General features: G+C 38.0%; 3 protein-coding genes across 4 annotated transcripts; all 3 read right to left on the bottom strand.

Moving 5' to 3' along the window:
- Positions 1 to 205: 205 nt before the first annotated feature.
- Positions 206 to 3,350, bottom strand: LOC147278095 (uncharacterized). The gene is made up of 6 exons (XM_086250421.1): positions 3,115 to 3,350; positions 2,820 to 3,019; positions 1,989 to 2,129; positions 1,690 to 1,770; positions 905 to 1,029; positions 206 to 632 (listed from the first exon to the last, which is right to left on the bottom strand). Exons 1-6 carry the CDS (start codon positions 3,242 to 3,244, stop codon positions 584 to 586), a joined length of 726 nt encoding a protein of 241 aa, XP_086106547.1. The 5' UTR covers positions 3,245 to 3,350; the 3' UTR covers positions 206 to 583.
- A 1,178-nt stretch (positions 3,351 to 4,528) lies between these two features.
- Positions 4,529 to 7,336, bottom strand: LOC147278094 (uncharacterized). 2 transcript variants are annotated; one of them, XM_086251860.1, is made up of 4 exons: positions 6,735 to 7,336; positions 6,513 to 6,665; positions 5,917 to 6,165; positions 4,529 to 4,977 (listed from the first exon to the last, which is right to left on the bottom strand). In XM_086251860.1, the coding sequence occupies exons 1-4, from the start codon at positions 6,864 to 6,866 to the stop codon at positions 4,675 to 4,677; spliced, it is 837 nt and encodes a 278-aa protein (XP_086107986.1). In that variant the 5' UTR covers positions 6,867 to 7,336; the 3' UTR covers positions 4,529 to 4,674. The 2 variants fall into 2 exon arrangements, with proteins under 2 accessions (XP_086107986.1, XP_086107987.1); XM_086251861.1 differs by having other exon boundaries at positions 6,064 to 6,165; positions 6,735 to 7,330.
- A 972-nt stretch (positions 7,337 to 8,308) lies between these two features.
- Positions 8,309 to 10,171, bottom strand: LOC147278093 (putative alkaline/neutral invertase B). Its single transcript, XM_086249509.1, has 4 exons — positions 9,842 to 10,171; positions 9,336 to 9,767; positions 8,685 to 9,243; positions 8,309 to 8,604 (listed from the first exon to the last, which is right to left on the bottom strand). The coding sequence occupies exons 1-4, from the start codon at positions 10,169 to 10,171 to the stop codon at positions 8,309 to 8,311; spliced, it is 1,617 nt and encodes a 538-aa protein (XP_086105635.1).
- Positions 10,172 to 11,538: the final 1,367 nt, after the last annotated feature.

The raw sequence follows: 11,538 nt of genomic DNA, 5'->3' as shown, positions 1-11,538 counted from the left end.
TAGTTTCCATGAGCAGCCTCCTCAGCCTGCGGTTTGTATGTAAAGTTGAAAGTTCTCACGGGTCCCCTTTTAGCCCACAACATGCCATCCGCAATTTGTTGCTTGTTGCTGCTCTTCCAGCACACAAAATCTTTGTTGTTTGCACACACAAAATCTTGGCAGAAAAGAAAATAAGCATCAACAATTAAGCTCTTTCACATTCACAGAGAGAGAGAGAGAGAGAGAGAGGACAGAAGACTAGAAATCCAACTGATAATTTAATAAAACACTTCAAAACTAATTGCAGAAACAAAACTGTGAAGATAGCCTCTCACACGCATCATGCTAACTGCTAAGAAGAGACCATCCAAACCTTAAGTCTACATTGTAAACCTGACTGGTGCGAGACTCCATTAACTTGTGTACATAATCATTGCATCCCCCCAGCTTTACAGTTCACTCCTCATAACTCCACCATTGTCTTAACTCTTAATAACCGCATCAGAAAACAAAACGTGCTAAAAGAGCAGGAAGACACTTTCCCAAATTTCCGATTACTTCGTGGAAGCAGCTTCCTGATCTTGCACTGTGAAGGTTTATAAGGCTACACCACTCCAGAGGGTAGGCGTAGAACAAGTTGTCCATCAACAGCACTGCAACCAGAATAATAGCATTGATTTGGAAAAGCTCATCATCAAGCAAATATATGAGAGATGGCATGTTGCAGTAGCCCTTGGGCCCCATGGCAGCTCCTCCCAGTGTAATAAGTAAGAACAAGGGTGGAGGATGAGATCAAGAGATCAATACCCGGGTAGTCTCATCCGGGGTACACACATACAAGTGTAAATTAACAAACAAAAAAGAGATGGCATGTAACAAAATAAGAATACATTAATATATTAGTACACTACATAACTGTACTGACCTTTTGACATAGTAATAGCAAAAATCTGCAAGTATGAAAGTCTGGACAATTTCTGAGAGAAGCACCAAACAGGGCCACAACCCATAACCTAAAGTGGTCAATATGCGTCCTCCAGAATCCAATACCTGTGCCAAACAAGGCAGACATAATCTTAGACAGAGTATGCTAGTTAGTCATTTCTACCTACGTATTAATATCAAGACTACTATTTGCTTATATATGCTTAGAACCATGCTTAGCAGAAATATTAATTTGTGGGTCATGTAGGAGCAGAACACTTCCAACCAAGAAAGATTTGTCAAGGCTAAGTTAATGGAAAAGAAGATTGAGAAGAGTCAACCTCATCAAATGCAATGATCTTAAAGACCTATAAATTTAAATTTTATTGGATGGTAATGACTATCGGCTTAGGTCAACCTTCAACAAAGTAAATAACAGATAGAGTTGTCAATCCTCTAGCTTATAAATAGCACATGATATTCAGCCAAAAACAAGTAGAATAAAGACAGCAGCATATCCAAAAGAGTGTGTGTCTGAGTGTGGATACATGATCAGTAGTAAGAACCAATGAGATTCAATGCAATTTTCCAAATTTGCTAAAAAACAATACGCATAACACTATGTTTTCTGACATCCTGTATCATGAATACTTTTAAAGAACAGAAAATAAGAACATACATTAGCTTGTCGCAAAGTTATTCATAATGCTTAATTTCTTCCAAAGTACATGGTATACATAGTAACAGACATCAATTCTAAAGGAGTTTTAAGCTGCATTGTCAAACCTGGAGGACCCAATGTGCACAGCTCAAGAACCGTGCAACTCCCAGTGCAAAAACATAATGTGCCGTAAACGGTTCGACAATCTGAAAAAATTTAGATTAGAAAAGAAAAAGGATGGGAAGAAAAATAAAAATAATGCAAAAGATCATTTATCTTCATATTGTTTCTCTAAATTCAAAAGGCATTACTGCAAAAAAAAAATGAAAACTGCCAAATCTCCTTTTGTTAAATAAAATCACTTGAGAAGCAGGAAAAACCATTCAATTACAGAATACAAGGCATGCATGTCATTGTATCATACCTTTGTATTCTGCATGACCCGAAGCTGGGGTAACACTGACACAGCTTCAAGATAAACACAGAAAGCCCAGCAAATTCTGTTTACAATAAAATGCCGTGTTGAGGGATGAACGACTAAAGAAAGCACAGCACATGGTATCACCTACATCAAGGTAAGAAATCAGTAGGATAATGAATATGGAAAGCCCAGAAAAAAAAAAAAAAAAAAAAAAAAAAGAACTATCGAGACAACATTCTAAATAAAACCCAGTTCAAACTCTCATTACTTTATAATTAAGATCAATGTATCAATAAAAAAAAATCGTTCTAAATTTCAATTATAACAGCAATTATAGGTATATGTAAATCCCAGAACATAAATTGGTACACAATATTATCCAATCGGGTATCTTATCTGTATAAGATGCCCATAAGTAATTTTTAGGAAATTATCATGCTTCAATTTTTACAATTTTTCTTTCCTTGACTAGAAAATAGAAATTCTGATAGAGAGAGCATTACATGTGCTGTCCCGAATAGAGCGTGATATAAAGTTTTAGCAAAGTTCAGTTCATTAGTTCAAATACACTTTCAGTTTTTGGTCAGATAGAAGTTTTGCCAAAGAAAAATCATCCACATATGAAATAACAATTATCCTAATTAAGCATAACTTCCCCAAAGCACTCACTATCTAATCAACAAACACAAAATTAAAAGGGTAACAACCTCCAAGTGACATAACATACTTTCAAAGTTCAAACCAAATGGACATTACTATATTGCTAATGCCCAAAAAAGTTCATGCACCAATATTAGCAGACTCGACTCAAAAAAAAAAGAGAGAGGGACTGACCACGTAGTAAATGGCAAAGTTGTCTTTGTCATCCATATAGCTGGACCGGAGTTTAAAACGAATCATATAAATAACCCAAAGCGTTGTCACCAATGTTGCTGTATCAAGTAGTGTGTGTATATCATATTCCATCACCAAACTGCAATACAGCCTTACAGCCAGAAACATTGCTGTTAGTTCCTGCGACTTGAGCGAAAGTCCTGCAATTACTCAAAACCACCAAAATCAAAATGTAGAAAAACCCGAAATACTAGAGCTCCAAATGTACAAAACCCGAAAGCTATTTGGGCATTACCGGCACAAGTCTTCTCCTTCATGAGCTTGTAGACGAGGACGGAGATTCCGAGGGCGTGAACGGCCTCGGCGGCAACAAAGAGGTTGTCGTGGTCGTGTACGATCATTCGGAGGACCACCAACGCCACCATTCCCGACACCACCGCAATGAAAGCTTTTATCTTCGGCGGCTGTCGCCGGACCCATGTCGCCACGAAGTGGGTCGGACCTTTGCCTCCCTTATTTCCTCTCACTTTCAGTTTCAGCTTCGAGCTGCGCTGTTACACTTGCTTGAAACTTGAGAATGAGAGAGAGTGCGTGTCAAGTCTGGGGTTTTGAGTCGGGTTTGGGTATTTGGGCGGTTCAACTACCCGATCGGCTTCTCAACAACCCACTTTACTCACAGGATGGGTGATTCGGTGCAGTAGAGCAGTTCATGCAGACGCAGCAGAAGTGCATCTACACCTTTGACTTGAAGATTTGACAATCAGCGTCGTTGGTCAGACGCTTTTGCAGGATCTGTAGCCCGCTGGAGAAAGAGGAGATCCGGCTATACCATTTTGTGACTGAGTGCCTCGTCACTCAGCCAGTAGTATCGCGCCACATCAGTGGTATCGCGCCACATCAGTGGTACCACAACATAAGTGTCATTTATAGACGAACCCACGGAACCTACCAGAGTTACTGTCGTGATCCGCGTTTCTTTGGTAAAATGCTCAACATCAACAAGGTAAAAATAATCGAAATTACTGAACCATTACCCCTCACTCCCTCAGTAAAATGTTTCGTAGTTCATGGCTTCATGCTTCACCCACAGGCCACAGATGAATAAATATGAGGGAACTTTATTTTTTTAACAAAAATTAATTTGAATGCAAAAACAAAGAACAAAAAATGGCCTCAGTTATTGCCCTTCTTCACTTATTTAAATCCCTTCTGAAAAAGCCCTCAGATCCAAAAGTTATCCAACCACTTACCTTTTCATTTTCACCCACTCCCCCAACTTCATTTTCTTTAATTTTTTTCCTGAAAAATATGGCAAACGATCTTTTAATAGACTGATTAATTGGAGATGGTAGTAATAGCCGTTGTTGAAGAACTGGAACATTTTCATGGTCATTGCTTGTTTGCAACGAGTCCTCTACATTAGTCTCCCCAAAATTTAAGTTGATATATTTTTGAAGATCGTTAAGAATCTAAAGATAAATGCGTCCAACTAGCAAAAATTCAGCATATTGGCAGACAAAATCATTGCTCTGGTCCCAACTTTTTTTATCCTCTTCACATTTATCTGTGCTGGACCTTCTGGTTCAACTGTAACACTCGCAAAACAAATAAACGATAGTCTTTTCTCAAAGAAAAAACATCAATCTAAACTCATAAATAGACTTGACAAAGAAGACCTACATTCAAATAAAGAAGACAAATGCCAAGCAAATTCACATAACGCTACCAAAAGAAGTTAATTTATACATAGATCATACACCAAAAGAAGTTGTGTATACACACATCATATGCAGCAAAATATAAATCACTGGACAAGAACTAGAGAGACATTATGCACGTATACAAAACATTTTTACTAGTCCAATCCTCTAAACCATTCTCTGTGTGTTTTGGCAGGAGTGATGGACCAATGTGTACACAAGGGACCATCAACACATATCTGAACACGGAGTACCTCATTAAAGACCCCTCGATAAATCACCATCAGAACCTGATCTTCTTTGGTCATTGCCATATCTGCCAAACAGAAGTGACGAGAAAGAACCTCATCTCGCTTGCGATCCCCATTGAGTGTTCTTCCCCCTACCTTCCACCACTTAACAAGAGCTTTCCGCTCTGAAATCTTGCTCCTCCGAAGTCCTTTCAAGAGACATTTGTCCTGCCAATTATGTATTTTAACAACTAAACATATCTAAAATCAATAGTTGCAAATATGGGACTGAAAATGTTATATTTTGATATTTCTGATTATTATTTATTTGTCAAAAGCCCATTAGGTTAGGCCAGCAATAAAACACATATAATATGCACTCTCACGGACAGGAGCACAAGTGTTAGCATGAAAAAAATAAACAACCATAGAATTCGTAGCTTTCAAATATATGGACAATTGTTCTATCAAATGCTTTCTGCACTCTAGCTTCCAAATGTTCAAGATAACATTCCACTTGTTTTCTTTGAGAGAAATTAAGAGTTGTATACATGTGCAGGTCTGCTGCATGTGTAAAGCTAAGGGAAATCAACATTTACAGTTATTCCAAACATAATAAAACACAGAAAACCCAATGAAAGGAAAAGAGAAAGGGAATATGAGAAAATGACTTGTACTCTCTGAAGTGAATTTCAATTGAGCTCAAGAGTAAAGAGGTTTCCTTAAACACAGCCAGAGGAGCTAATCTAGATGAGTTTGTAACTACTGTCACATCCATTTTCTAACAACCTTATTAGAAATCTAATTTAATAACTTAAAGTTAGCAGAATACTAACAACCGCTACTGCTAATTGTCACATCCAGTTAGCAGAGTGTAACTGCTAGCTGTCAAACCCATTTGCTTATAATAGGTTATAAGCATATTTTCCATAACTTTGAAAAACATAGCACATGGCACATTTTGTAAGTTTGGCCATGTTGGAACAAACATCTGGAAACAATCTGCCATTTTGAGGACACAGAGCAGCTATAACAATGTATTCAATGTAAAAGGATATAACAAAGTATTCAATACAAGGCTATAATAGAGTATTCATGCAATTCAAAGAAAAATAAATGTAACATAGAACCCTATGCCATATAATCAATAGTGGTAAAAGTATATACCGGCACCCGAAGCCAACATATGCAGTAATGCAAGCCAAGCAGGTTAACTAACACAGGAAGCTCTGGTTTGAAAAAGATCATTTCCACATCCTTATACCCAAGTTGCAATGTGCGAAGGTTTTCCATTGCTATATTATACTGTCTAACCTCAATTGATCCAGATGATGCACATTTCTGCACAAACTGAATTGCCGAGGTAGCTTTAGCCACCTTCTCATTATGCACCTCCACGTAAAAGTTCCTCCACCCCTGTAGCATTTTAATTTGTAGATGAGAACATTACCCTTTCCTTTCAATGAAATGATTGAAAAAAGGCAATACTTAAATATCCATTAAGCAAAACTGTCTGTACAAATATAGACCTACAAACATGATGGACTATAATGAAATATACCGTTTTCCTTCATAAGCAATCATAGATATCTCATTAGAGGTGGCATCACAAACTGAAATTATGAGTAATTAAATCAATTGATTGATAAGTTAACATATGAAGGGTTGGTTATCACCAAAAAAATAAAACAAGTTGCAATTACAAAAAAAATGGTATAACAAACTGAGTGTATTATAAAGTGAACAGTGAACAGGCAGAGTACCTTGGACATGGGTTTTTTGGTTGCAGAAGAAGAAGACGACCCATCAAACAGAGAAGGCCATCTCTCTCGGACCAGTGGTTCCCATATGCAATCTGCCCTACATAGTTCCCTCCAAAACCTAGAGCAACTGCCCAACGCACATACATCCCATACCTTCGTTTGAAGATTCTCTGTAAGTTAACAAAAAAAACGAAAAGAAAATGAAATCATCAAGGGCCTCACCTGCAGTAATGAAACAATTTTGAGGGAAATCTCATCTGGAACTGGGAAAGAGTTCATTTTGATCTGCTTAGGCCTTTGAACTGAGCACACATTTGACTTCGGATTTTGGGGCATTTGGGTTGGTTTCAACATCGTAACCTTCGACAAACGACACCGTACAAATCGAGTCTCCGAAACCGAACGACAAGATTCCTGCACACCTCTTTCTCACTCTCGTCCTCACGCACTGAATGAGATGAAATTTTGCCCCAGCAGTAAAACGACTTTCTGGGTTTCCTTCTTATCCACTAAACGACACCACAAAGACCTTAGGATCTGTAGCTTGAAGAATAACGAAGGAGAAAAGGTCAATTTTAACATTAGGTGGAGATTCAGTATTGCTGATCGTGTTTCTTTGCGTTCCGACTTTCGAGTATATAGACTTGCGAAAAAATTCCCACCATTAATTTAAACCACAAACTGAAACGAAAATAAACTTGCCTCCACACCCAAATTCAAATTTTAAAAATGCTACTTTTATAACATACTAAGAAAAAAAGCTAAATCAGCACAAAGTCAACGAAAATAAGAAAACCTAAAAGAACTGGTTAATGTCAATTATCGACTTTTTGGGATCGGTCGACAGTATTTGGTGGGGCGGTTCTATTGTTCGGTGTTTTGCGAGGGGTGGTTTTCCATGCCGCTTCCGACCACCGATGGTTGTGGTTCGGTCCTTTCCGCCAACCAAAGTTGAAAATGCACAAAAATAAGCTAATTGATCTGTTTAGATCAATGGCGGTTTTTTAGGTTCATCGGTCAAAAATACCAACTCTATTTTGAGGTATTTTTCAAATCTCACGTTACTATCTAAATGTTTCACTTTATTACCTATAAATGACTTCTTTGTCTCATTTTATTTTTTTCGGTTAATTATGTCATTTAATCTGTTAAATTGATGATGTGGTAGGAATAACTTCATTTTTTCATCCCCCGGTTGAATCCATATTCTTGCGAATCACATTTACTCAATTTCATCCCCCAGTTAAACCTTCTTCATTTATGATCTTATGTTCATTTTGTAGAAACGAAGTATGTGCTCGAATATTACGCTGGTTTTAATACTTGCTGTTTCCTTGCTACTTTCCAAATAGCTACAAAAAGTGGGAATTCAGGTAAAACCAAAGATAAGTGTGGGTCAAACAACACAGATTTCAATGAAATGAGCCTTTGTCCTATTCCTAAGCCTCAAGAATGGCCTCCATTGTTGTATATACCACCTCCTCAGCACCGTGCAGTGAGAAGTGACTTTCTTCCATTTACAGACTTGCCCAAGAGACACCAATGCTTGTTCTGAAGGATGAATTGGACAATATATGCAGCAATGCTTAGCCTAAATGCAGGAAGCCTATGTGTCTCTAAACATTTGTAAAGTATACTTAGAGCAGAAAATGGAAAAAGAGAAAGTATAAAGTATAAACTAGAAGTTCTTTAATGTGGTGCTTCAAAAATTTCAATCGAAAAGTTAACATGTCCAACTTAAGTATTTGCTTAATGTTTGGAATGGAAGCATATATAACAAGAAAGTGAAGAATGATCTAAGAGCTCCATGAAGCCGATCTTTTAACAAGGGGCTTCATTAGCTTGTCTTCCTCTAATGATATCATCCCCAAATGGGAAGGGTCTTCCAGCATCATCTTAGACACCAAGTACCCTGCAATCGACCATGTCTGAAACTTACGTGCCTGCTTCCCAATGTACCTCCCAAGCTTCCCATCATAATACTCCGGCCAGTTGTCTTTCGACAACCGGCTTTCTGCAAGTTCTATGGCTCGTCTTGCAATTTGGGCACGCCCAGTCTTTACACACGCCGCGGTCAACAGCCACAAAAGCACTGCATCACAAAATTATGTTAGAAGGAATCGAACCCTTAATTTATTATACATGTGGAAGATTTACATATTAAATGTTTACCTGGCCAAGAGCCCCCATTGTGGTAACTCCACCGAGTATTCTTGGGGTCACAGCCGGTGACAATTCGCCATTCATGGCTTTCTATAGCTGGATAACAGATCTTCAATGGCATATCCCCAACCAACTCTTCCCAACGCGATTCAATAAGGTCCATTATGGCATCAGATTGCTCAGGTGTTGCCAAAGATGATAAGATTGCCACACAATTGCCCAAGCAGAACCAGCGAAAATCCATCCTCGCAGGGCTCACATTTCCAATGAAGTAACCACCACGACTCGGCATGAAATCGAAAACCCAATCTGGAAGCGAATCGGGCATTACGTTGAACTTGTTGACTGCAGTGTGAGAGTACTCCTCTGTTTTATAGCGATAGATATCATTGAGCTGCTTCAGGTCCAGCCAAAAATATCTCCTCATGTGATAACTTAGAGCATGGAGACGGTCTGTTATTCGCTCCACAAACTCCTTCCCCACATTGTCTTGCTTGAGCAAAACCAGAGCACATCTCAAAGCCATGAAGAACAGTGCTTGAATTTCAATTGGGTAGCCATATACACCCTGTAATTTGAATTGGGTACTCATGTGATTATTTAACATTATGATATTTAAATTAAAATCATAAAGTGCAAAATGAATACATATTGACTGACCATTCTGCGATCAATCATACAGCAGCCATCAGCACAGAGCAGAGTTGGGAAAGTGTCAAAGCCTTCAGAGAGACAGAGGGTGAGAATAAGGCGCATGCCATTTTGGCAGTCAGGCATTTCAGCGAGTGAAGTGTCCCCTGTAGACTTTGTGTAAGCACGAAGCAATATAATCCACCAAAACCCAGAATCAACAGGAGCTACTCTTCCTATTGCACTCTCACCAAAATCTGCAGTTAAAGTTTCAAGATTTCTTACTGGTTCATGGAGCACTTTGAAACTCGCTGGCATTACCCCTTCTCCAAGTTTGAACTCGTCCACTACTTTCTCCCACGATTGCAGCCGAAGTGTTTTCAATAGAAAATTCTTCACTATTTCATACTCCCCATTCATCAAAAATGCCAAAGCACTTGGCACAAAGTCTCTAACAAACACCTGTCACATACCAAAATTTGTGTCATTTAAAAACATCTACCATTTGTGTCATTAGTACTGATCGAAGCTCTTACCTGATCATAGTTGAGTTCTTCGACAGAATGGTCGAGTGCAGCGATGGTGCCAACAGCTTGGCCACGGAAGTGAACGACAGCGCGCCTCAAGGTGTCCCATGCATCCGCAACCATGGGATGTGAGTCATAGTGATTGTTTGATCTTGGACTGTTGATACTGCACCATGACCTTTCATCAAAGGATCTCTTCCTCTCCACGTTTATGGGCCTAGCCCTGTCCATCAACCTCACAATATCCGAGTCCTCCAACATTTCAAACAGCGTGCCTGCTGTCTCAACACTCATTGCGCTTCCATTAAGACAAACATGATCCGAGGCACTCGGAGACATCTCAAACAGCGATTCAGGTACAAGTTATAGCTTCAAAATTCTGCATATAATTTGTTCAACATCATACAAACTGTATTTAACCATCAAAAACAGTAAGGAATTGAATCACAAATTCATGTACCAAAAACTGCCAATACCATACCAAAACCAGAAGAACAAGAACAAGGTATGAGTCTTGTAGTTGTAGAGACTTCAATAGCATAGAAAGAAAGATAAGAATTAAAGAGGCTATGAAAGCAGTATATATAAATGAATCAATTAAGTTGGGGGGGAGGTAAAGTACGTTGTTGTATTTATGGACGGAATTTGTGATCGATCTCGGGAAATCCGTTGGCGGCTTCGGATGTTCCCCACATTTTGTCTTTTCTATGTACTCCACTGGATGTCTCCATCCAAAGGCTCACAGTACTGGAATATTATTTGGAAACGAATCAACAATTCTTTTTTTTTTTTTGGATAACAATCAACAATTAATATTTATGATCCTTGATCTGTCTTGATCCTCGATCATTTATTATTTTTTCTTTTCTATAAACTTCATATATAGTGTTTGGTTCACGGAGTGAGAATTAAATTTGTTTAAATTTTCAATAAGACCTTTATATTTTTGTATAAAATTATTCATATTTGTAGTGATATTCGTAATTAATTAATGATAGAGATGATCTTAATTTATTGAAGATCTTTAAGAAACACGTTGCAAAGTTGAAGATCTTAATTTTTTTCGGTTTTGGTCCAAAATAAGTAAGTGTTATTGTGTGCAAGTCAAATATTGATACGTAATTTTGGAAAGATAACGTACTATGCCTGATAAAAAATGCATATACACTACTACAAAAAACGTAATAGACATCGGTCAATAGACAACGTTTTGTATTTTTGCCGTTATCTTAATTTACCACACAACGGTTTTTAACAAATCGTTATATTAATATATCAGTAATGCTACACTTACCACATTTTTATACCACAATTTCATACCATCTTACATGGCATTCATACATTGGACACTACAAATTAAAAAATAAAACCTAAAAAAGAAAAAGGAAATACCCTTCCAATAAAGTAATGACACATCAGGTGGGATACAAATGTGGGAAAAAAAATGTGGGACAACTAGCATTATTGTTAATATATATTATCTCATGGTATTTGGTTTGATAATTTTTCCTAACAATTAACAGACAATAGTATTAGGGAATACCGTTGTGTTGGGCAAGTTTCACAAAAATAGAAAATTTTGCGGGTCTTTCTATTTGACAAGTCCATGACCGCGTTAATGAAACATATCGCGCGCCTTAGGCCTTTTTGGGTCAAAGCCCTCTGACTTCACCTTTCAGAAACTCACACACACACACTTAGCCCAC

The sequence above is a fragment of the Dryas octopetala genome, chromosome 7 (genome assembly GCF_963921425.1).
Source record: "Dryas octopetala chromosome 7, drDryOcto1.1, whole genome shotgun sequence".
In the NCBI taxonomy this organism is placed as follows: Eukaryota; Viridiplantae; Streptophyta; class Magnoliopsida; order Rosales; family Rosaceae; genus Dryas; species Dryas octopetala.
This window is presented reverse-complemented; position numbering and strand designations above follow the sequence as displayed.